At 40.7% G+C, this 26,019-nt stretch overlaps 1 protein-coding gene and 2 long non-coding RNA genes across 6 annotated transcripts in view; 2 read left to right on the forward strand and 1 right to left on the reverse strand.

Annotated features, from left to right (window-relative positions):
* On the forward strand, positions 1 to 21,999 carry ZFP1 (ZFP1 zinc finger protein). Of its 3 annotated transcripts, none has more exons than XM_045443559.1 (4): positions 1 to 153; positions 5,399 to 5,458; positions 16,711 to 16,837; positions 18,891 to 21,999. In XM_045443559.1, the coding sequence occupies exons 2-4, from the start codon at positions 5,444 to 5,446 to the stop codon at positions 19,964 to 19,966; spliced, it is 1,218 nt and encodes a 405-aa protein (XP_045299515.1). In that variant the 5' UTR covers positions 1 to 153; positions 5,399 to 5,443; the 3' UTR covers positions 19,967 to 21,999. The 3 variants fall into 3 exon arrangements, with proteins under 3 accessions (XP_045299515.1, XP_045299517.1, XP_045299516.1); XM_045443560.1 differs by lacking the exon at positions 1 to 153 and adding an exon at positions 457 to 794 and having other exon boundaries at positions 18,891 to 20,831; XM_045443561.1 differs by lacking the exon at positions 16,711 to 16,837 and having other exon boundaries at positions 6 to 153; positions 18,891 to 20,831.
* On the forward strand, positions 16,860 to 17,548 carry LOC123579463. The gene is made up of 2 exons (XR_006702778.1): positions 16,860 to 17,250; positions 17,493 to 17,548. It is a non-coding gene; the product is annotated as an uncharacterized LOC123579463 (long non-coding RNA).
* Positions 17,973 to 26,019, reverse strand: part of LOC123579464 — a 22,497-nt gene continuing 14,450 nt past the window's right edge. For both annotated transcript variants that reach the window (XR_006702779.1, XR_006702780.1), the window contains exon 3: positions 17,973 to 18,113. This is a non-coding gene — a long non-coding RNA (uncharacterized LOC123579464). The remainder of the gene's footprint in view (positions 18,114 to 26,019) is intronic.

Below are 26,019 nucleotides of genomic sequence, written 5' to 3' on the forward strand. Positions count from 1 at the left end.
CGCATGTGCAATGCTGCGAGCGCGCCGGTGGCTGCCCTTCCCCCACCTCCTGCCGCGAGTGGGTGACAGGGCCCCGGTCTCCGCGCATCTTCGCTGACCGGCGCCGTGACCTGGCTTGGCACTGAGCCACAAGTGGAGGCTGTGCCCCTCCAGGTATGAGGGGGGGCTGCCATGCAGCTACGCGAGGGCTGGGTGCCGCGGAGGAGGAGATGAGGGATGGGCTCCTGTCCGCGCAGGGTGGGAGCCCAAACTTCAGCGACTTGCAGACGTCGGTGACCCTCGGGGCGGTGTCCGGGGCCGCCTCGCGCCGTCCTCCGCACGGGGCTGGCGGGGCCCGCCTGGCCGGACGTGCGGGGGCGGGGACGGCGGGGAGGGAGGGCGGCGGCGAGGGCTCGCCTTCCTCCCTTTGTCAGGAGAAGCGCCTCCGACCGGCCGCCAGCGTCTCCTGTCGCGCGGGAGCGAGTCCGGAAGCCCGGGCGGGTGTGCGCGTGACCAGGCCCCGCGGGCGCGGGGCGAGGCCGGGGGCGGGGCCGCACACACCTGGCGGCGCCCGGAAGCCGCGTGCTGAGTGCCCGAGCATCACCTGGTGCAGGGAGGAATGAAAGCCCCAACAAGTTTTCCTGATGCACGCGGCGTACCAGAGGAGACCTCCGACCTCTTTGCGAAAGCCTTTTCGGCTAAGTGTTCCTCTAATCCTCACACCTAGTCTGTGACGTCGCTAGCATCTCAGGTGCAACTGAAGGAAAAACCGGAGGCTCAGATGGGTGGAGTACCCGAGCCTCCCGGTATTTTGTGTAAGTGGCACATGTTTTTTCATTTTTCTTTTGATTTTGTTCCCTGATAGTTTTGCCTTGCAGGCGTTTTGAATTTGTAGTTGAATTTACTGCTCTTCTCTTTTATGGCACTCAGAAGCCTTTTACCACTTTGAGATTACGCAAGTTGATTTATGATTTCCACTGGTACTTTAGAATTATTTGCATTAAAAATCTGCCAATACTTTTATTATGATCCGATTAATGGCTGCATTTAATTAAGGGAGAATGGACACCTTTATGATGTTGGATCATATTGTAGGCCATCCGAGTGTTCAAGCCCTGTTTTGTTTTGTCTCTCTTAAGTGCACTTTATCATCTTTACAGAAGTTTGTCATTTTAAAAAAAGGTTATTTTTTTTCCTTATGTAGTGTATTGTTGAAAATGAAATCATTTTTCCATCATTTCATATTTTTTTCTCTTGTATTTGTTGATATTTTCCACTGTTCTTATTTTGTATATTTAGGATTTCTCCCCCTTTTTGTTTTTGTCTCCTTAATTAGCATAGCTAATGGTTATCTATTATTTAAAAAAATGTTTTTAAGTTTATTTATTTTGAGAGAGACAGAGACAGCATGAGCAGGGGAGGGGCAGAGAGAGAGAAAGAGAAATCCTACACAGGCTCTGCCCTGTCACCGCAGAGCCAGACACAGGACTTGAACTCACTAACCCACACTAACTGTGAGATCATGACCTGAGCCACAATCAGGTCCCACACCAGGCTTAACCGACTGAGCCACCTGGGTGTCCCTCTATTTTTATTATTAAAGAATAACTCTTTAATATCTGTAGCATCTGTAGTAGTGTCTCCTCCATCATTTTTGATAATGCTAATTAATGCCCTCCTTTTTTTTTCCCCTTTTGGTCAGTATGGCTAGAGGTTTATCAATATTATTGATCTTTTCAAATAACCAGGTTTTGGTTTTATGGAATTTCTCCATTGTTTTTCTGTTTTGAGGGATTTTTTAAATGTTTATTTGTTTATCTTGAGAGACAGAGTATGAGAGTGCATGGTTGGGGCGGGGGAGAGAGAGAATCCCAACAGGCTCCACCCTGTCAGCGCAGAGCCCCAAGTAGGGCTCAAACTCACAAATTGTGAGATCATGACCTGAGCTGAAATCAAGAGTCAGATGCTCAACCTGCTGAACCAGCCAGGTACCCCCCTGTTTTGAGTTTTATGGATTTCTGTGCTTAACTTTATTATTTCCTTCTTATGCTTGATTTGGGTTTAACTAATTAATTTTTTTATGCTTAAGGTGGAAACTGCGGTAATTGATTAAAATCTTTCTTTTCTAATACAGTTTAATGCTATGACTGTTTGTAGTTACAGTTATTATAGGTAATAATTTAATGCCATAATACTACTTTAGTTATATCCCTCAAATTTTGGTATGTTGTGCTTTCATTTCTATTCAGTTCTATGGGTTTTTTAAACTTGTGACTTCCTTTTTCAACCCTTGGTTATTTAGAAATTTGTTGTTTAATTTCCAAGTATTTGGAAAGAAGTAATTAACAGATCTCTTTCTAGTAATTGATTTCTAGTTTAAGTCTATTTTCATCAAAGAATACACTTTGTTACAAATTTCATTTCTTTAGAATGAAAGGTTTGTTTTGTGGCCAAAAATATGATCTATCTTGGGAATTTTTAATATATAATTTAATGACTGTTGTGCTGCTGGTGGTGGAGTCTTCTATAAATACAAAATGAGGGGCACCTGGGTGGCTCAGTCGGTTAAGCGTCCGACTGCGGCTCAGATCGTGATCTTGCGGTCTGTGAGTTCGAGCCCCACGTCGGGCTCTGTGCTGACAGCTCAGAACCTGGAGCCTGCTTCTGATTCTGTGTCTCCCTCTCTCTCTAACCCTCCCCCCATTCATGCTCTGTCTCTCTCTGTCTCAAAAATAAATAAACGTTAAAAAAATTTTTTCAAAATGAGTCAGGGTGGTTGATAGCGTGGTTCCATTCTTCTATATCCTTACTGGTTTTCTATCTACCTGTTTTGTCACTGAGAAAAGAGTATTGATGTCTCCAACTATAATTGTGAATTTATCTTTTTTTTTTTTTTCTTTCAGTTCTATCAATTTTTGCTTCTTGTATTTTGAAATGCTTTTGTTAGGTACATATACATTTAGGATTGTTATGCCTTCTGGCCATTTGACACATTCACCAGGTGTTGTTTATCACAGTGACATTATGTAATATCACTCTATTTCTGGTAATATTATTCTGAAGTTTACTTTGATATTAATATAATCACTTTCTTTTGGTTAGTGTTTGCAAGGCATATCTTTTTTTTCATCCCTTTACTTTTGATCTAGCTATGTTTTTATATTTCAAACAAACCGCTTATAAACAGTTAAAAGCAGTTGGCCTTCCTTTTTTTTATCCAGTTTGACAACCTCTACCATTTAATTGGTGTATTTATGCCAATTATTAAGATGGTTCAATTATGGGGCCCCTGGGTGGCTCAGTCGGTTGAGCTGCCAACTTCGGCTCAGGTCATGATCTCACAGCTCATGAGTTCGAGCCCAGCATCAGGCTCTGTGCTGACAGCTCGGAGCCTAGATCCTGCTTCAGATCTGTGTCTCCCTCTCTCTCTGCCCCTAACCCACTTGCATTCTGTCTCTCTCAAAAGTAAATAAACATTAAAAAAAAAAAAAAAGATGGTTCAATTAAAATCTACCATCTTGCTAGTTTTTTTTCTACTTGTCCTGGTTGGTCTTCATTCGTATTTAACTCTTTTTCCAACTACTTTTGTATTAGTTGGTACTTTTATGATTTCATTTTTTTCCTCCACTATTGGCTTATCATTTATACCCCTTTAAAAATTTTTTGTTGTTGTTGCCCTGGCATTTACAATACAAATCTGGAGTTAATCACAGTGAACCTTTAAGTAATATTTTACTGCTTTTTGTGTAATATAAGATCTTTATAATAATATACTCTCCAATTTCATCATCCCATCTTTTGTACTATCATATGTTGTAGTTTTACGTATGCCGTAAGCCCACAAAACTTACGGGCTATTTTTTGACAATCATTTGTCTTCTAGAGTGATTAAAAGTAAGAAGGTTTCCTTTAGAGTCATCTTTATTTTAAGCATTCCCATAGATCTTTATTTCTTGTGTAGATCCAGGTTTTTGTCTGGTATCATATTCCTTCTACCTGAAAAACTACTTTAAATATTTCTTCTAGTACAAGTCTACTGGTAATGAATTCTCTGTTTTTGTTCAAAAAGTTTTGATTTCACTTTCATTTTTTGAAGGATGTATTTGCTGGGTATAGAATACTGGGTTGATAGTTGCCCCCCCCCCCTTTTTTTTTTTTAAGTACTTCCGGGGCACCTGGGTGGCTCTGTTGGTTAAGTGTCTGACTCTTGATTTCGGCTCAGGTTACGGTCGCAGTTTGTGAGCTCAAGTCCTGCATTGGGCTCTCTGCTGACAGTGAAGAGGCTACTTGGAATTCTCTCTGCCCCTTCCCTGCTTGTTCGTTCTCTCTCTCTCTCTCTCTCTCTCTCTCAAAATAAATAAACTTAAAAAAATAAATAAAAAATAGGGGTGCCTCAGTGGCTCAGTCATTTGAGTGGCCAACTCTTGATTTTGGCTCAGGTTGTGATCTCACAGATCATGAGTTTGAGCCCTGCACTGGGCTCTGCACTGACAGCATGGAGCCTCCTTGGCATTATCTGTCTTCCTCTCTCCCTGTCCCTCCTCTGCTCGTGCTATGACCCTCTCTCAAAAATAAATTAAATAAATAAATACATACATACTTTAAAGATGTCACTGCATTGTCTTCTGGCTTGTATAGTTTTTGATGAGAAATTGACTGTGATTCTTTATGTAGTTCCTCTATATAATGTGTCATTTTTTCCTCTGGCTACTTTCCAGACTTTTTATTTAACCTTGGTTTTCAGTGGTTTGAATATGATGTCTTACATATTTGTTTGGTTTGGTATTTATTCAGTTTAGATAAACTGTTTGAGTTTCTTAGAGCTATAGTTTGATATCATTATTTTTTGAAAATCCTCAATCATTATGTCTTCAAATACCTCTTCTGTCCCATTCTTGATTGTCTTTTTGGGATTCCAATGACATGTTTGTTAGGCCATTTGATATTGAACTATAGTCTTTGGATTCTCTATTTAATTTTTCATTCTACTTTGTTTTTATGTTTCATTTTGGGTAATTTCTTGCTTTCTTTTCCATTTGATTTTTTCTTGCAGTTTTCATCTTTTCTGAAATCTCCCATTTATTTATGTTGTCCACCTTTTCCATTAAAGCTTCTAAAATATGAATCATAGTTATTTTAAATTCCCTGTCTGATAATCATCAGTTGAAGTTTGTGTTGATTGCTTTGTCTCTTGATAGTGGGTTGTCTTAGTTTGGCCTTTTCTGGTGTCTCGTAATGTTTGATTGAAGGTAAGTGTTGCCACCATAATTGTTTAGGTCCCTTCTGAAGAGGGCAAGGGACTCTCCCAGTAGGTGGTGCTTTCCCAAATGATGTGTAAGGATTTGTAAATAAGTCATTATAGGAGTTCGAAAGCAGGTCACATCATTAATAACAGTATCTTCCTTTTTCTGTCTTTCAGTTCGGCCTTCATAGTTCTCAGCCTTTACCCCAAAACTACAAAAAAATGAACAAATCCCAGGTGAGTTGATCGTTTTTCCCTATTTTGTTTTTTCAGTGCATTTGAGGAAGTTTATAAGGACCCAGAAAATGAAATATAAAGGCAGAGATGAGCAAAACTTAAGGAAAATGTAGTAAGAATAATTGATCAATACCAGCAGCCAAAAAGCAAACCAAGTTAATTGTCTTGAATTGATTATGAGTGGCATCTCCTTTGTTCTCTGATAGCAGGTCTGAGTAAATTTTATGGACCTTCATACAGATGGTGTTTTGGACAACATCCCCAGAAACCATGGGTTTATCAGTTTGTCTCTGGTTATTTTGTATAGCATTCTTCACTGCAAATGCAGGATTTTGTGTGTATCTTATTTTTTCAGTCAAATTAGCAGGATGTCAAAAAACTCAGTAAATATCTGTGTGTGTATTTACATTCTCCCCCCAGACCTCCACAATACCATTACTTTCATGAGTAGCTTTCATGAGTAGCTTTACTGTCATTACTTTCATGAGTAGCTTTCTTTTTTATTTACTTTTTATTATTTTTTTAAATTATTTTTTAATCTTTATTTGTTTTTGAGAAAGAGAGAGACAGCATGTGAGCAGGGGAGGAGCCGAGAGAGAGGGAGACAAAGAATCCGAAGCAGGCTCCAGGCTCCGAGCTGTCAGCACAGAGCCTGACACCGGCTCAAACTCACGAACTGTGAGATCATGACCTGAGCCGAAGTCAGACACTCAACTGACTGGGCCACCCAGGCGCCCCAGACTTTTTATTATTTTTTTAATGTTTGTTTATTTTTGAGAGAGAGAGAGAGTGTGCATGCGTGCCCGTGCGTATGAGCTGGGAAGAGACAGAGAGAGGAAGACATAGGATCCGAAGCAGGATCTGCGCTGTCAGCAGAGCCTGATGTGGGACTCGAACTCACAAACTGTGAGATCATGACCTGAGCTGAAGTCAGACGCTTAACCAACTGAGTCACCCAGACTCCCCACTTGAGTAGCTTTTCAGAGTTTATATGTACATATTTACATGAGTACAAATACAGGTTATTATAGGAAGCATATTAATCATGCTGATTTGTTTATATGTGTTTTGTTTTTAATTAATAGACTTCATTTTTTAGAGCAGTTTGAGTTTACAGAAGTTGTGAGTGAAAAGTACAGGGTTTTTGTGTATTCCTTCATTCCTTCCACACACACAGCTTACCCTGTTATTAACATCTTGCATTAATGTGGTACACCTGCTACTGTTCACGAGCCAATATGAACACTTTAAAATCTATGGCTTACATTAGGTTTTATTCTTGGTGTTGTATGTTCTGTGGATTTTGACAAATACATAATGGCACGTACCCACCATTAAAGTTTCATACAGTATAGTTTCCTGCTCTAAAAATCCCCTGCCTCATCTATTCATCCTTCCCGCCCCACCCCCTCAGCCCCCCCCCTCCCTGAGCCCCTGGAAATCGGTGATCATCTTAACTGTTTGCATAGGTTTGCCTTTTCCAGAATGTCATATAGCTGGAGTCATACAGTGTGTAACCATTAGTTTTTTTCACTTAGAAATATGCATTTGAGGTTCTTGTATATCATTTCATGGCTTGATAGCTCATCTCTTTTTACCATTGAATAATACTGTTTTGTGGATGTACCACCATTTATTTATCCACTCACCTATTGAATGGCTGCTTCCGAGTTTTGACAATTATGGATAAAGCTGCTGCAAACATTCACGTGCAGGGTTTTGTGTGCAGATAAAATCACTTATTTAGGTAGGTACTAAGGAGCGTAACTGCTAGATCGTATGGTAGGAGTAGGTTGGTTTTGTGAGACGCTGCCAAAATGTCTTTCAAGGTGGCTGTGCCATGTGGCACCCGCACGGGCAGTGAGTGAGAGTTCTGCTGGTCCACCTCCTTGCCAGCATTTGGTGCTGTCGGTGTGGTGGATTCTGGCCATTCTCATAGGTGTGCAGCAGTATTTCATTGTAATTTATAGTTCCTTAATGACACGATGTTGAGTATCTTTTCATATGTTTATTTTCCATCTCTGTATTTTCACTGATGAGGTGTGTAGTAAGGTCTTTAACCCATTTTTAAATCAGGTTGTTTTCATATTGTAGATTTTTTTTTTTTTAATTTTTTTTTTCAACGTTTATTTATTTTTGGGACAGAGAGAGACAGAGCATGAACAGGGGAGGGGCAGAGAGAGAGGGAGACATAGAATCGGAAACAGGCTCCAGGCTCTGAGCCATCAGCCCAGAGCCCGACGCGGGGCTCGAACTCACGGACCGCGAGATCGTGACCTGGCTGAAGTCGGACGCTTAACCGACTGCGCCACCCAGGCGCCCCCATATTGTAGATTTTTAAGAATTCTTATATATATTTTGGATACCAATCCTTTATCAGGTATGTGTTTTGCAAAGATTTTCTCCCCATCTGTGCCTTGTCTTTTCATTCTCTCAATTTTGTATTTTTATCACTCAGTAACATATCTTAAGTCTTTCCATAAAAAACTTAGAGTTTCCTTATTATTTTATTGTGTAATGAAACACATATACAGAGAGTATATAAAGCATTGTAATACTTTTATGTGCATCATAACAATATGTGTAACAAATGTGTGTGCACTAAAGAGTAATAAGAAAATGGACACCCATGTACCTTACCCAAGTTAAGAACTAGAACATTCTCGGGGCGCCTGGGTGGCTCAGTCGTTAAGCGTCTCACTTTGGCTCAGGTCATGATCTCGTGGTTCGTGAGTTCAAGCCCTGCATCAGGCTCTATACTAACAGCTCAGAGCCTGGAGCCTACTTTGGATTCTGTGTCTCCCTCTCTCTCTGCCCTCTACTGCTCACATTGTCTGTCTGTGTCTCAAAACTAAATAAACATTAAAAAAAAAAATTAGAACATTCTCTGTTCTTGATGATACATTCTCCCATTGAATCATCCTAGTAGGTATCCTCTATCTTGACATTTTTGTCAATTACTCCCCTGCTTTTCTTTTTTTTTTTTTTTTTTATTTTTTTAAAATGTTTTTTTATTCATTTTTGAGAGAGTGTGAGTGGGGGAGGGGCAGAGAGAGAGGGAGACACAGAATCAGAAGCAGGCCCCAGGTTCTGAGCTGTCACAGAGCCTGATGTGGGGCTCGAACCTACAGACCGTAAGATCATGACCTGAGCCAAAGTCAGATGTTCAACCAACTGAGCCACCCAAGCTCTTTCTTTACTTTTTTTTTTTAAAGTTTATTTATTTTGAGAGAGAGCAAGCAGGGGAGGGGCAGAGAAAGAGAGACTCTGTGCTGATAGCACAGAGACTGATGTGGGGCTCGATCCTACAAACTGTGAGATTGTGACCTGAGCCAAAATTAACAGTCGGATGCTTAACTGACTGAGCCACCTAGGTGCCCCTCCCCTGCTTTTCTTAAAGATTTTACCACTTATCTACATATATGCCTCATCAACATAAAATTTAGTTTTGAGAAACTGTAACTGGAGTTTATATTGCCTTGTGTTGCATAATTTTCTTTTTGATTGGTGGAGTTCTTTTTTCTTTTGCTTCCAGACCCTAAGATTTAAGATGTCCTTATATGCACCCATGTTCCCTTTTGTCAAGACTTGGGTTTTGTTTTTTTCTGTTTTAATCGCTGTTTATTTTAAAGTTTTATTAGCCAGTATTAACCAAAGGGAGATGAAACCACGCATGCATTATTGGTGATAGTCGAAAATGATACAGCCTTACTGGGGAAGCACTGTGTCAAAAGTTATCCAATAAGCATAAGTCTGGTTGTGTCCTGCAATTTTGCTGGTATTGGATAAAGGTTTCTAGGAGAAGATGAGCTGAATACAGTCTCTGAGTCAGTCTGGCTTCAGCTTTTCTGAGAATTTCCAAAAATTCCATTTGGAGAAGTCATTGGCAAGGTCATGAGAAACATAGGAAAACATAGGGCTCACATGGTTGGGCTATCTGGCAGGGTCGAAGGGTGAATCAGGTATTGAATGTCTGGTAGAAATAGAATTAAACCAGGTGGTTGCCTGTATTCGCTGCTTCTTAGCCTAGTGGTAACTGCCAACTGTCAGGAGTCCATCAAAGCAGGACGCTTGTGTAAGGTGGAGTGTCATCTGATGCAGGGTAGCCTGGTGTGGAAGGTAGAAGTAGGAGATGTCACCAGCACACGTTGAAAAGAAGTCAGACTGAGTGCCCAGAAACTGGGCCAGGCTCACCCAGGCATTCTGCCCTCAGGTTAAAAAGGTGGTACAGTGGCAGTAGGCTTTTTGTGTATGACGGCCCTCAAAATGCCTGCTTTTGAGTTGCACTGTTCCCATGTACGACAAGCAGTTTGGTATCAATAGACATCCCTGCCACCCTGCAGTCTCTTTCAGACTCCAGGGGATTTCCTTCAGCTCTGGTATCGATCTTTTGTTTGCCTCTTCCCACGTCTTTGTCTTTTTGGGGGTCACTGTTGTTTTATTGGTGTACATTTTTTAGTATCTTCTTAAGAAAGGGTATGGGAGAACATTTTTTTAGGCTTTACGTTTCTGAAAATATCTTCATTCCATTGTGATACTTGCTTGATGGATAGTATGAATGTGGATTTGCCCATTCATTGCTCTGGTTCTGTCAGTTTTTGCTTAATGTAATTTGAAGCTGTGTTGAGCACATGCACATTTATGATTGTTCTGTCTTCCTGATGGACTTACCCTTCTGTCATTTTGGAATACTCCTCTTTATCTCTGGCAATATAAATATAGCCACATCTCCCTTTTTATGATGAGGTGGTGTATTTTTTAAGTGGCTTCTGTAGGGATTATAGCTTCTATACTAATCACCTTGAATTAATGTTATACCACCTCAATATGGTCCAAGAACAGTATACAGTATATTGCGGTGAATTCTTGCAGCTTTTATTTGTCTCTATATGCCTTTTGACCTTTGTTTTGAAAAATGTTTTTCCTGGGGATAGAATTCTAGGGCTTCTTTTTTCCGTAAGTATGTTAAAGATGACGTTCTGTTTTTATCTCACTTATGTGGTTTCTGTTAAGAAATGAGTCTTCACTTTTATTGTTTTTCCCTGAAGGAAAGGAATCTTTTTCTTTTGGCCACTTGCAAGATGCTCTGTTTTTTTCTGGCGCTCACCAGTTCGAGTGTGATGTGTTTAGGTATAATTGTCTTTACATTTATTCTGCTTGGGCTTTATTAAGTTTCTTAGATTTGTGGTTGATGCTATTTACCATACTGGGGAAAATTCTTAGCCATTATATCTCAAATATTGCTTCTGTCCCATTTTTTTTCTCCACCTGTGAGACTACACATTATATATTTTTGTTTTTAGCATTTTAAGCAATAGTTTATTAGACTTTTGGGCCATACTTCACATTTCTTATGTTTTGACTTTTCCCCCATTTTTTTCTCTCTGCTTTAGTTTGGATATTTTCTTATTGGCCTGCCTTCGAGTGCACACTTCTTCTGCTGAATCTAATCTGCTATTAAGTCTATACAGTGTGTTTTAAATTTTAGTTGAAAACGATTTTTGCGGTTCTCTAATGTCCATATGCTTCCCTTTTGTAGATTCCAGTTCTTTGTTGAAATATTCCCATATTTCATCTACATTATCCATCTTTTTCTCTGTATTTTTTTTTCCTCTTACGTAAACTCACAACCCCAAGATCAAGAGTTACACTCTACTGACTGAGCCAGCCAGGCGCCCCTCTCTGTGTTCTTTAACATATTACTTTACAGTTAATCTGAAGTCTTGTGTATTAACTCTAACCTACGGATTATCTCTACATATGCTTTTGACTCTTGTTCTCTTGTTTATTGTTTTATTGTGCTATTTTGGTTTTTCACATGTCTAGTAATTTTTGTTTGTATGGTAGACGTGTATGACACACACTTCCGCTCTGAAGAATGTTACGTTTTGTTTTGCCAATAATTTAACTGTCTGGCAGAACAAAATTGTTGCCCTCTACTAATTCTCCTAGAGGCTTTCCCTCCTACTTGCACATATTAGGAACCACCCAAAGATCTGAGGTGAATTTTTATGCAGACTTTTAGAGCCCCTTCTCTATGCCTTCTTTACCTTCATTACTTTGCCCCCAAATCTCAGTTGCTTTGCAGACCCAAATGCTCATTTTTATTTTTTCAATGTAGCAACGGTGCCACTTGCTGCTTCAGTTCTATTTCTCTGTGGTACTGTTAAAAATTACCTTTAGGGACATTTATGCTGTATATAGAATTCAAGATTGATATAATCTTTTCTTTCAGCATTTTTATCATCATTGGTAATGTGGGCCTCCCGTCATGTTCACTGTTCTTTCAATAATTGTAGCCGTGCAGTGGTTGCTAATACCTGCAAGTTGTTATATGTATTTGTCCAGCTTTTATTGTTGTTTTCCTCTCTCAGAATTTCGAAGTGATCGCTTTTTAGTGTTGTAGTCATGAAGTACAAAGGCCTTTCTACCTATCAGAACGTGACCTTTTAGCTGTCTCCTGAAACTTGTAGAATTTGCTCTTTGTATCCACTGTTTTCATTTTTTTCTGATGATTTGTGTTTTAATTCCTGTTTGCATGACAGTTCCTAAGATGGTTCTTCTCACCTTTTTTTGGTTTGATTTTGTGAAGTGTGAAAATGCAGAGAAATACAAATGAAAATGGATTAGGCTGAGCTATATGAAATAGCAATGTTTGTATGTACAACAGTTGCCTGTCAGCAATTTCAGTATGGTCCAGCCTAATAATTGTCAACCTATTACAGTACCCAAGTCAAGACTGAACATCTTGGCTTATTTGCTTCCATACGCTATGTGTATTGAAGGTTGTTATGTTACACAATTCACACGTGAATTCTGTCTGTTATGCTTTCTCACCATCATGGTTCTGACCTCCCTTAGCAGGCTCCCACTCCTGGCATTAAGTCACCTTATTCAATGCTAAAATCCTGTTGACCATTAAAGATTGTTTCCTCACTTTAGAGGTGGCCAATATTGTAAGTTTTGTGCAGGTCTGTCCACTTCTTTTCATATTTTTTACACATTAAATAGAATTGACAGAATTTGGGGTCATGATTTATACATATTCTTGGAATTCTGTTTTCACTAATTTTTTTAATGAATTATGTTCCTGTGCTAGCTTTTCTGTACCTTTTATTTTAAGGCTTTGTTATTTAAGTTTGCGTCTTTCTTTTTTTTTTTTTTTGAAGACTTGTCGGAAGTCTTTTTTTTTTTTTAAAGACTTGTCTTGACCTTTTATTAAATGTTTATTCTATTTTATTTTGTTACTGGTTTTCTTCTCCTTGTCACTTTGAGCATTTTTCTTCCTCTATTGGTGTGTCAAAATATATTTTTATATTTCTTTTAAAGGTTTAACTTACTCTTTTTTAGCTTGTATTTTAAACAAAACTTAAAAAGCTAATCACGATTTATATTTTCCTTCCAAACACAATACTTTCTCTGTGTCACAACTCCCAGGTTTCTGGCATCCAAAAATTAGTTTCAGCTAATTATTTAATACCTCCTTCCCACATCCCATATATACGTTTTTTAATAACTTATTTTGCTGACTTATTTGCTCCCTGATGCTTTTTACGTCCAACTGATTGTCTTCTTTATGGTTCACGTCATTTTACAGCAGTAAAAAAAGCTAGCACTGATGTGACATTTACTGTGCAGTAGTTGTCATTTTAGATCAGGCTGCTAAACTATGTCCATGAGCCAGATGGCATTCTGCCTTCCTTTTATATGGCTCACAGCTAAGAGTGGTTTTTACATTTTTTTATGGCTATGAAAAAAATCAAAATAGTATTTCACGATGTGAGAATTATATGAATTTCACATTTCATTGTCCAGGAATCAGGCTTTTTTGGAACATAGCCATGCCTGTTTGTTTGCGTATTTCCTGTGCCTGCTTTCAGGGTGCAGTGGCAGACTTGATTGGTTGTAGTTGAGACTACATGTGGCCTGCGGAGTCTAAAATATTTACTACTTGGCCCGTTGTAGAAAGTTTGCCAACTCATTCTAGCATTTTCAGTGCTTTGAAGATACTCTGTTGTTTAATGGCTTACATTGTTTCTGTTGAAAAATCAGCTAGCAGTTTTATGTGCCCTATTAGGTGGTGCCTCCTTTTTCTTTTGGGATTTTTAACAGTTTTGTGATGATGTATATAATGTGATTGTATTTGTTCTTCTTGGGGTTAATGCTCTTCTGTGGTCTGAGGAGAGTTGTTTTGGAAAATCCTAAAAAATCTAACATCTAGAGGGGAGAGTGGAAGGAATAAGACACTTTTAACAAAAGAAAGCAAAATGATTGCCACAAGAGATACAAACAAAATAGTCCAGGGTTTAAAACTGAGCAGGAACTCACAATGAGGAAGGATCACATCTAAGTGTGATGTAAGATGTGATCTTACTGGGAAGACCTTTGCTTAGGAAAGCCATGGGAAAGAGGGATGGAAAAGAAATTTGGTGTTGAATGCTGGGCTAGTGGTTAGTTTATCAGTTTTCAGGAGGTAATGAATAACCACGTCTAATCAAGGTAAACGTTAAAAAAATACATTTTTGACTTCTATTTTCATATTACAATGGGTTAATCAGGATGTAACCATCGTAAGTCAAGGAGGATCTAATAGTTTGAAGAGTTGAGGAAGGGGTATTAAAAAATGGTCTGTTTAGATGTCAAATACGCTAGCTCTACCTCTATTCATGACCATAGGCTTTCTAGCCAGAATACCACATTCCTTCCAGATGGAAACTATATACTGGTTTGGCAAAAGTTTTTGAAGTTGGTCATGCTTGACATCCCTTTTAATGCTATGGTATCAGAACTGTGTTTCATCAACAAGTTTTTGAGTTTTTTGTTTGTATGGAGTATGGAAAATAAGGAGAAGAAATACAGAAAATTTTCATACTGGATGGTAGAGTCATTTCTAAATTATTATAACTTGAGTCCAAGTAATGTGCCACAGGTTTATCCCCCTGTTGGTCTGGCAGCCATACAGAAGTTCTTATTGCATCTATCATTTGGCCCAGTGGATATAGATAAATAAATCCATGTAGTTGTCATTCAGGCCAAGAAATAGAAAATAGCCAGGATGCTTGAAGCTCTTGTGAAATCCTCACTGTGTAGCGGGAACTAGTTCATTTTTATTGCTTTATAAGACTCGATTATTTTAGTATACCGTAAGAAATCCATCTATCGATGAGCATTTGTTTTTCTGGCTCTGGGGTCCTATGTAAAATTTAACTGTGAACATTCTTTTTTATTGATTTTTAATTTTTTTTTAACATTTTTATTTTTGAGAGGCAGAGAGAGAGCATGAGTCGGGGAGGGGCAGAGAGAGAGAGGAAGACACAGAATCAGAAGCAGGTTCCAGGCTCCGAGCTGTCAGCACAGAGCCTGACGTGGGGCTTGAACCACAAACTGTGAGATCATGACCTGAGCGGAAGTCAGACCCTTAGCCGGCTGAGCCACCCAGGCACCCCTGATTTTTAATTTTTTATGGAGATGGAATGACATATAGCATTATTAGTTTCATGTGTACCACGTTATTTGATATTTCTATATATTGCTAAATGATCAGAATAAGTCTGGTAAACATCCATCACCATATATATTATAATTTTTTTTTTTTTTACTGTAATGAGAACTTTTAAGATCTGTTCTCTTAGCAGCTTTCAAATATGCAATATGGTATTGTTAATTGTGATTACCACACTGTACATTACATCCCTATGTTGTATTTATTTTAAAACTGGATGTTTATACCTTTTGATCCCTTTTACCCCATTTAGCTCATTCCCCACCCTGACAACCAATCTGTTCTTTGTATGCATGAACTTGGCTGTTTTGGTTTTTGTGTTTTATTTTAGATTCCACATAGAGGTGAGATGATACAGTATCTGTCTACTGCACTTAGCATGATGTCCTCAAAATCCATTCATGTTGTCACAAGTGGCCAGATTTTCTCTTTTATGGCTAAGAAATACTCCCTTGTGTATATATGCCACATATTCTTTATCTGTTTGTCTATTATCGGACGCTTAAGTTTCCCTATCTTGGCTATTGTAAATAATGCTGTAGTGAATGTGGGTGTGCATATATCTTTTCAAGTTAGTATTTTTATTTTCTGTGGATTAATACCCAGAAGTGAAATTGTTGGATCATGTGATAGTTCTATCTTTTGAGGAACCTTCGTTAGTTTGTTCCTAAGTGGCTGTATCAGTTTCCCTTTCCACCAGCAGTGTACCAGCGTTCTCTCCATATCCTCACCAACATTTGTGATCTCTTGTTGATAACAGCCATTCTAACAGATGTGAGGTATTATCTCATTGTGATTTTGATTGGCATTTCTCTAGTGATGTGCTGAGCATCTTCTCTTGAATCTGTTGGCCATATGTAGGTCTTCTTAGGAAAAATGTCTGTTCAGATATTCTGCCCATTTATTAATTGGATTGTTTTATCAGATGATTTGCAAATATTTTATCCATTTAGTTGGGTGCCTTTTCATTCTGTTGGTGGTTTCCATTCTGTGCAGGTGCTTTTTGGTTTGATACAGTTCCATTTGTTTATTTTTGCTTTTGCACCATTGGTATGGCTTGGATATGGTAGAGAGATCTCTACTTACGTCTGACATTTTGCCTTGTAATTGGAAGTGCGTCTGCTGCCTTTAAATATTTAAAGGTTTAGGGGCCCCTGCGTGGCTCAGTCGGTTAAGCATCCAGTTTCGGCTCAGGTCATGATCTCACAGTCCGTGGGTTTGAGCCCCGCGTCGGGCTCTGTGCTGACAGCTCAGAGACTGGAGCTTGTTTCTGATTCTGTGTCTCTGTCTCTCTCTGCCCCTCCCCTATTCATGCTCTGTCTTTCTCTGTCTCAAAAATAAATAAACGTTAAAAAAATTTTTTTTTTAGATAAATATTTAAAGGTTTAATTAACTCTTTAAATTTGATACCCCCCAACATAATATCTGAGTATCATCTTTGTACAGATAACATTAAATACTGTGTATTTGTTTACCTGTTTATCTTCCTCTACATATTTTCAGAGGAGAAACAGTATTTTATTAATCTTAGATACCTGTTGTATATGGCAAGTGCCAGAGATCTAGGGGATCTACATAAATGTTTTATTTATAAACATATTTTTTGGAAACATGAGAAAACAGTGAAGATGTCAGTTGGCGTCCTGTGTAAATTTTTCAAGGTAAGAATAAGTTTTCACATATCCTTCCTACATTGCCAAATGCCAATCATTTCAGAATGAATAGCCATCTGAGTAATATGCCATTTCAGGGATCAGTTTCATTCACCGATGTGACTGTGGACTTCACTCAGGAGGAATGGGAGCAACTGGACCCCTCACAGCGGATCCTTTACATGGACGTGATGCTGGAGAATTACAGCAATTTACTCTCAGTGGGTAAGCACAGCTTTTAGTGCAGTTCCGTGTTGGCCTAGCATTTATGTCCTTGCTCAGTTACCAGAAATTCTGAGCTTCTGAATTACTACCATGTGGTTGTGGGCTGCAGCTTCAGGTGTTAAAGCCGAGAGACAGTGGAGACGCTGAAGTTCTACCTTCTTTATTTGGGGGATTTCTGAAGTCTAAGCAGATAGGAGCTGTGTTCCGTTATGAAGTTCTCTGATATTATCGAGCCAGATGTGATTTTCAAGTTGGAACAACAACAAGAGGTGCAGATAGCATAGTAAGAATGGTCAGGTCAGAACTTTCTGGGGAAGATGTCAAAAGAGGGAAGGAGCATCAGAAGCCAATCCACGCAATATCCTAGGGGTTATGAATAGGTTGAACTATTTTCAAATATTTTTTAAGAATCAGTTTTTCAGGGGCGCCTGGGTGGTGCAGTCGGTTAAGCATCCGACTTCAGCCAGGTCACTATCTCGCGGTCCGTGAGTTCGAGCCCCGCGTCGGGCTCTGGGCTGATGGCTCAGAGCCTGGAGCCTGTTTCCGATTCTGTGTCTCCCTCTCTCTCTGCCCCTCCCCCGTTCATGCTCTGTCTCTCTCTGTCCCAAATATAAATAAACGTTGGAAAAAAAAAAAATTAAAAAAAAAAAATCAGTTTTTCAGATCCTTAAACCTTTAAAGATGGCCAATACCAGATGATTCCTCAGATATCAAAATCCTACCTCCAACTATCAGTCTGTCTCTACTTAACATTTAAAAAAAATTTTTTTTTTTTTTTTCAACGTTTATTTTATTTTTGGGACAGAGAGAGACAGAGCATGAACGGGGGAGGGGCAGAGAGAGAGGGAGACACAGAATCGGAAACAGGCTCCAGGCTCTGAGCCATCAGCCCAGAGCCCGACGCGGGGCTCGAACTCACGGACCGCGAGATCGTGACCTGGCTGAAGTCGGACGCTTAACCTACTGCGCCACCCAGGCGCCCCGCTACTTAACATTTTTTGTTGAACTTTTATATTTTTCTCTCACACTTGACCCTTGACATTTACCTAACCTGTCTTAAACCTTTGTGATTAGCTGCTCTTTCGTTCGTATTCAGTTTGCCAGAATGGTGACTTTGATATTTTAGGTGATGGAATTGGTGTAATAGATTCTTCTTTAGTCTAAGAGTGATGCATTGTCCTAGACACAAATGCCAGCAAGATCACCAGAGCCAGGTATGTCAAGGCTGGGTCAGTCTGATCCTTAAGATTCCTTCCGATAACAGCAGCGCCAAAACCTGTTTAGAGAAGAAATTGAACACATTAGAAGGAAAAAAATAAGGTGTTTCAATGGAAAAAAGTAAAACACATGATTCTGTCGCAAGGATCTTGAACCCTTGGATTTATTTTCCATTTCCTTCAGACTATGGGTTCTGGATCTTGTCATCCGTTTGCAAAAGTTGTACATGAGAGATTTGGATCTTGGCAGGAGGATTATGTCTGCAGACCTGTGAGCAGCATTGCTGTTAGCAAGGTGTGTGGCTTGCAAGAGCAGAGGAGAAAAAACGGGGAGAGAGACTAGGAGTGTGGAGAGGAAGTGCCCGTCTGACCACAGCAATTCAGAGCCTAAGTGGCAGTTGCTAAACTCAGATCTGCCCAGGCTGCTTGCCGTTCCCTTCGCATCTTCGTCCACTTATTCTCTTGGTCTGTGCTGACTGTTCCGTGTCCCTGAGGACACGCTGAACCTCCTGCATCCCTCGACTTGTCAGCTTGCCTACGTCATTTGTGCCCTGTCTGCTGCCCTTTGTTTTTATTTCACTTTACCTTTTAAGGTCGTTCTGTAATCTGGCAGTGCTACTCGAGTCCATTGTCAGCTTCCATTCTTTTTTTGCCACAGGCTTTTTTGGTCTTTCCAAGCTTAAGAACTAGGCAAAATTTGCAATGGAGACTTTTTAATCCTGGACGCCCGGATCCCACACACAGAGACAGCCCTACGATGGAACACTGGTGGAGACTTCACATTCTCTAAAATGGCAGGAAGGGGCTGACAGCGTGTCTCGTGTGCTCTTTCCTAGAGGTGTGGAAAGCTGACGACCAGATGGAGCGGGACCCCAGCAACCCAGATGAGCAGGCGAGACCATTTATCATTTTTAAGAACCAAACCCCAATTGAGGAAAGAGGTAATCTCTTTGAAAAAACATTTAATCTGAGCACAGATTTTGTTTCCTTAAGGCAAGTACCCTATAAATATGACTTATACGAAAAAACCTTGAAGTCTAATTCAGACTTACTTAATGGTAATAGAAGCTATATAAGAAAGAGAGCTGATGAGTGTAATGGATTTGGAAAAGCACTCCTCTATCTGAAGCAAGAGAAAACCCATCATGGGTTGGAATACTCTGACTATAATAAAAGTGGGAAAGTCTTTAAAGAAGCCATTTTTAAACATCAGAAAATACGAAATTTGGTACAACCTTTTATTTGTAATTACTGTGACAAGGCTTTCTCCTTTAAGTCACTCCTCATTAGTCATAAGAGAATACACACTGGAGAAAAACCTTATGAATGTAACGTGTGTAAGAAAACCTTCTCCCATAAGGCAAACCTCATTAAACATCAAAGAATTCATACGGGGGAGAAACCCTTTGAATGTATTGAATGCGGAAAAGCTTTCACCCACCAGTCAAACCTCATCGTTCACCAGAGAGCACATATGGAGAAGAAGCCCTATGGGTGCAGTGACTGTGGCAAGACATTTGCCCAGAAGTTTGAACTTACTACCCACCAGAGAATTCATACAGGAGAACGACCCTATGAGTGTAACGAATGTGCAAAAACCTTCTTCAAAAAGTCCAACCTCATTATACATCAGAAAATTCACACGGGGGAGAAACGCTATGAGTGCAGCGAATGTGGAAAATCCTTTATCCAGAACTCACAACTGATCATACACATGAGAACTCACACGGGAGAGAAACCCTATGAATGTACCGAATGTGGCAAGACATTCAGCCAGAGGTCAACCCTGAGATTACATTTGCGAATCCATACAGGAGAGAAACCATACGAGTGTTCTGAATGTGGGAAGGCCTTCAGCAGGAAGTCCCGACTCAGTGTCCATCAGAGGGTTCACATGGGGGAAAAGCCCTGAGACTGCAGCTAGCTTGTTCTGTGGAAGAACCCGAACCCTTGCAGTGGGGGGCAGACCGCACAAAGGTACTGAAGGAACGCGGAAACGCGGGGGGGGGGGGGGGGGGGGGGATACAATCCATCAAATCAAAACACATGTAAAAACCGGATCCCCTAAGAACAGCCTTATACCCAAAGTTAAATATGCTGCCCAGCTAAAGCGTACATCCAGTTGTAAATAGACATGCTTAGTCCTGTTACAGTGAGCTTTTTAAAATCTTGAATTATTCTGGGCAGCAGCATAAAGGATCTGCAGACCATACCCCGGGAGTTGAGTGGCTGTGTATGAGATTATGCCCCAAAACACAAATCTTGTCTTACATCTATACATGTCAATTTAACACAGTCACTGGGAGTTGGAAATTCTTGTCCTCTGATAGTTAGGACGTGAGTAAGATTTTCCATACTAAACACCACGTGTCTTTCAGTACCTTTACAACCCAGTACGCATTCCACGTGAACTAGGTCACAGTTTTAGTAGCGTGTAGCGTGTTTTCTCCTGCTACTTGCTGGCATAGGGAAGTTGGTCGGACCGTCGTTATTCAGCTGCCTCTTCAATAAACAGAAGACCGTGTTGAAGGTTTAACTTGCTTCGGAGGTTGCTAAAAGCATTACTCACATCAATAGATAAGTGAGAGATAATTAAGAGGGGATTTAGGGAGTGAAAGACCACTGTGGGCTGTCACTCAGTGTAGGCACCACAGCTGGAGAGAGTGCCCACGTCCCTCGTGCGCAGTTCCTTTGCAGTGGGGTGTTCACGTACAGATAGATGCCTGTCTTTTAACATACTGTGTAACCCATAAACTACTTGTGCTTTTATTTGTGTTCTCCTGTTTCTCTTAATATTTTATGGATTGTCTTACAAAAAGTAGGATGTGTATGTGGTTCACAAATGTTACATTTCAGAGACTTCAGAGAAAAAAATTAATGCCTTAGTGCTTTTTCAAATGTCCACGTGCACAACCCACTTTAAAAATGCATTTTTGCCACATCCTGTGTAAAGGAGGCATTTTCACTCCCTGGGTTTCACTGTCATCAGCCAAAAGCATTTCCCTTTGGAACCTGAGTAAAAGTTAAGCCTTTCTTTTAAAGGTTCACACATACTTTATAAGTTAGACTTTTCAGTGATCTCTCCATATGTGTTTAACAACCTAAAAAAACTTCTTGCCTAACTCAGAGGTAAAGTATCTTACTATTGACTTCAGATTCCCAAGTTCCTCTCCCTGTCAGTCATGAATCACACACTAGAATTGTCACTGGGAACTGGCCTTTCTTTTTCCTTGTTTTTGAGTATCATTGATGTGCGGTGACCACCCATGAATGTGAGTGACTTTCTGAACAGATTCACAGAACATCTGTAGTCCAGTAAGATTGTCTTTCTCAAATTGTCATCTTGTCTACTACTGGCAAGGAAGCAGGGAAGAAGATTCATCTCACACACTGCTGTTAGAAATGTAAGTTGCGACTCTGTCTCTGAACATTAGGAATATACGTAGCCTTCAGGGCACCTGGGTGGCTCAGTTGGTTAAGCATCGACTCTAGGTTTCTGCTCAGGTCATGATCTCACGGTTTGTGAATTCGAGCCCCGCATTGGGCTCCACCCTGACAGCATGGAGCCTGCTTGGGATTCTCTCTCCCTGTCTCTCAGCCCCGTCCCTGCTTGTGCTCGCTCTCTACATAAACATTTAAAAAATATATACATACTCTTTAATCCAGGAGTCTCACTCCTGGGGATCTATCCCTAAGAAAAAATAAAGTGCCAGTACTTAAGATTCTATGTTTATCAGTGTATATTGTATTTTTTGATAAGGACAAAAGAAAATGTGAACAACCACCACTAAGAGAATGATTGAATAAACTGCAGCAAAATATGCCATGGCTGGCTGGTGTTCCATGGAAAAGAATGTGTAGGAGCAGATGCCTCCACATCAGATTGGGGGGTGGGGGGAGGTTGTGTGTACACCATGTTTTTAAAATAAAGGTCTAAAAACCTTACATGTATGTATATCTGTGTGTATTTTTATTAATTTATGGACCTGGAGAATAGAATTCTATATCAAGAATATAATTACCATTAAGTCCAATGGAAAATTGCTCATGTATCCCTCGGTCCCTAAGTTAACCCTCATTTATACTAAAACAATACACTAAGTCGTCATGCAGCTATGTAATTAACATTAGTTAACACCATAACACAAGGCAGGTTCTCTTCCTCCATAACAAACAGCTCTGTGCTGTTCTCCAGCTCTAGCTTTCATAGCTGTATGCTGTGTGTGAGGCTGTGTTCTCCGTGAAAACCTGTATTTGGCATTCATTGTTCACACAATGAAACCGTTTACACACACACACACACACACAAATAGTAAAGACAGACACCTGGGTGGCTCAGTTGGTTAAGCATCCAACTTAGCTCAGGTCATGATCTCAAAGTCCGTGGGCTCAAGCCCCGTGTCAGGCTCTGTGCTGACAGCTCAGAGCCTGAAGCCTGCTTCAGATTCTGTGTCTCCCTCTTTCTCTGCCCCTCCTCCGCTCTCACTCTTCTTTAAAAAATAAACATTTTAAAAAATGTTTTAAAAAAGGGGGGGAGAGACCAAGATGTAGGAGGTCCTCTCACGCTGGGAAGTATGTGTTTGAAGGTAGTGGGAGGCCTGTGGGACTGGCCTCAGATCACTTTGCTCAGGACAACAGATGCTGTAATGTTGAAAATCAACTCGGGTTTTGTTTGTGATAAGGATCAGCCTAGGGGTGGGGTAAGGACTAGCTGTGCTCAGCTGGTTTGGCTGTACTCGGTGAAGGAACAGCCTCAAGAGTGGGCAAAGGATAGCCAGGCCTAGGCGAGGAAGGGGCAGTTGACGGGTACCCTGCTGCGACAGACTCATTGATAAACAGACCATCTGGAGGAATAGGTGATCGATAGCAGGTGGAAAAATTTGACCTCAAACAGGTTAAGCTGCTGAGAATGCTCAATATGGCTCCCCTGTGGCCTCAGGAGGTCAAGTGCTAATAAAAAATACTAGCAACAGCTGCCACCAGACCAGTAGTAATAACAGTACTTCTATTAGTGATGATGCTGAGTAGTATTGCTTGCTTATTCTGCTCTTGGCAACATGCTGCTATTTGCTTTATATGCATTAGCTCATTTAATAGTTAACCCATGAGACAAGTTCATTATTATTTAAAATGAAGAAGCAAGTTCAGAGAGGTAAGGAATCTGCTCAAAGTACATGAAGTGGTACAATACTAACTCTACGAATAATATGAAAAGTTAAGTTTACATATTTTAATCTAGAACCACCAAAAAAAAAAAAAAAATGAGAAGAGGTATATCTAAGATGCCAATAGATAAAACAGAAAGCCAAAAGTATTTTTAACCCAAAGAAGGCAAGAAGGAAGAAAGAAGAGAAAGCCTGAAGGGAAAACAGAAAACGACAAGTAAAATGGTAGACCCAAAGTTCAACCATTTTAATAAAAGATACTGTCTAATGGATAATAAAAATAAGACCAAGCTACATGCTCAGTAAGAGTCATGTTGGGGCGCCTGGGTGGCGCAGTCGGTTAAGCGTCCGACTTCAGCCAGGTCACGATCTCGCGGTCCGTGAGTTCGAGCCCCGCATCAGGCTCTGGGCTGATGGCTCAGAGCCTGGAGCCTGTTTCCGATTCTGTGTCTCCCTCTCTCTCTGCCCCTCCCCCGTTCATGCTCTGTCTCTCTCTGTCCCAAAAATAAATAAACGTTGGAAAAAAAAAAAATTAAAAAAAAAAATTTAAGAGTCATGTTTTTACGATAACAACAAGGATGGAAAGAGGATGGGAAAAATATTACATATAACCACTAAACATAAGGTTGGGGTAGAACTGTTAATATCAGATCAAGTAGACTTTAAGACAGTATTGCTAGAGATAAAGGGTAATAATGATAAAGGGTTGATTTAGGAAGACAAACATGTATGTGCCTAGTAATGGCGCTTCAAAATGGAGAAAGCAGGGCACCTGGGTGGCTCAGTCACTTAAGCCTCGGACTCTTGATTTGAGCTCAGGTCATGATCTTGAGGTTTGTGGGTTCAAGCCCCGTGACAGCAGGGGTTCTGCTTGGGATCCTTGTTCTCTCTCTGCCCCTTCCCTGCTCACATGTGTTCACTCTCTCAAAATAAGTAAACTTAAAAAAAAGAATGGGCAAAGCAAATATTGACATTGAAAGGAAGAAAAGACAAATCACAAGCACAGTTGAAGATTTTAACACCTCTCAGCAACTGACAGAACTCAACAAAAATTCAATAAAGACCTAGAAAATATGAATAACACTTAACCACTTTGATCTAATTGACTTTGATGGAACACTTTACCAACAGCTACAGAACATACATTCTTTTCAAGTGCATGTAGCACTTTTACTAAAATAGGCATATGCCTGGCCATTCAACTCTTAGAGCATTTAAAAGGATTGAAAGCATACAGTGTGTTCCCTGACCACAACAAAGTTAAATGAAAACCAGTAACAAGATAAATGTAGCATAAGCACATGACGATTGGTTCGTTTTTTGTTATAACACCAGTACCTGACTTAAGCTTTTCATTGCTGAGGCATCCACTTCAAAGATAGCTGTTTCATTTTTTTTTAAGTTTGTTTTATTTATTTTGAGGGGGTGAGAGAGAGAGAGAGAGAGAACATGCGCATGCACACGTGGGCACATACGGAAGGGGTTGGAGGTGGGGGCAGAGAGAATCCCAAGCAGGTTCTGTGCCATCAGCACGAGTTGGAGCCTGCTGTGGGGCTCGACCCATGAACCATGAGACCATGACCTGAGCCAAAAATCAAGAGTCAAACGTACAACTGACGGTGCCACCCAGGCAACCCCAACATAGCTATTTCAAATGAACACACTGCCAGCACAAGTGAGTAAAGAACCAAGCTGCTCCCTGTCCCCATCCTGCAAAAGTTTCCTTTATTTTAGAGAAGTCTGTTTAACCTCGGTAACTATTTGGCTTCTTGTTTTTCCCTTTGCACACTTTAATTCCTGTCTTGTGTTTTAAATTCACCAATAAAGTCTGAACTCACAAAACCCTAGGCCCCCACCCTTAACCCCAGTAGAAGCCGAACCCCGGTCTGCTTACTCATGCCTCTCTCCCAACTTCACTGTATGGCCCCAGGCATGCCTGTACCCTCCAGAACCCAGAAGTAATAAATCTTGGGATTTTCCCCGTTTCCTGTTATAGATTGTAAGAACCCCAAGGACTGGTTCAGCCACAACACGGTTTCCAAAAGGGGAGAGGTCTGTGGGGGGCTCACTGGGCCAGCTGAGTGCCCCCAGGTATTTCTGGCTGATAGCGGCACTATCCACAGGCTGAGACCAAAACAGTTGGCATAGTGGGCAGGACTGCACAATTGTCCTTGCACTTAATGGAGAGCAATGCCCTTTAGCTGCACCTGGTTTACCGACTGACTAACCCAAGCGGTAACCATCTGGGAAAGGAACGCTAATTGCTAGAGGCCATGCTGCCTGTGCTGCTGGTTACTACCGCTCTCACTGCTGCCTGCAGCATCCATCCCAGAATGTCACCGCTGCCGTAGTAATTCAACATCTTCCCAGACCAACGGGGTCAAGGCCATATTGTCTAACAAGATCGGACCGGTAGATGAAAAGGCCTTGATTATTAATGTACAGTGAGGGTCCTCCGTGCCCAGAGGCCTGGGGATTGGACCCCAGGACTGTTGTGACACCCAAGTGGAGTGTGGTCCATGTTTTGGACCAAAGACACGAGGAAAGGACGTTCTCGTAAAGAGGACAGGAGCCCTCTGCCTGTGACCACCTGGCCGTGGCTTGTGCCTGGACTATGCGTCCTAGTAGCCTTGCCATCGAAACCAGTGGCACCACGAAAGGGAAATGCAGCAGAGGACCATGATCTGTGTGTCACTGCTTTACTTGCTGCTGTCATTCTGTGTCCACTGACCCAATGGGATATCATGGGTCCAATCCCTGGTGCGATGTTGCTTAAAGAAAAAACCAGACAAATACAACT

The sequence above is a fragment of the Leopardus geoffroyi genome, chromosome E2 (genome assembly GCF_018350155.1).
Source record: "Leopardus geoffroyi isolate Oge1 chromosome E2, O.geoffroyi_Oge1_pat1.0, whole genome shotgun sequence".
Classification (NCBI taxonomy): domain Eukaryota; kingdom Metazoa; phylum Chordata; class Mammalia; order Carnivora; family Felidae; genus Leopardus; species Leopardus geoffroyi.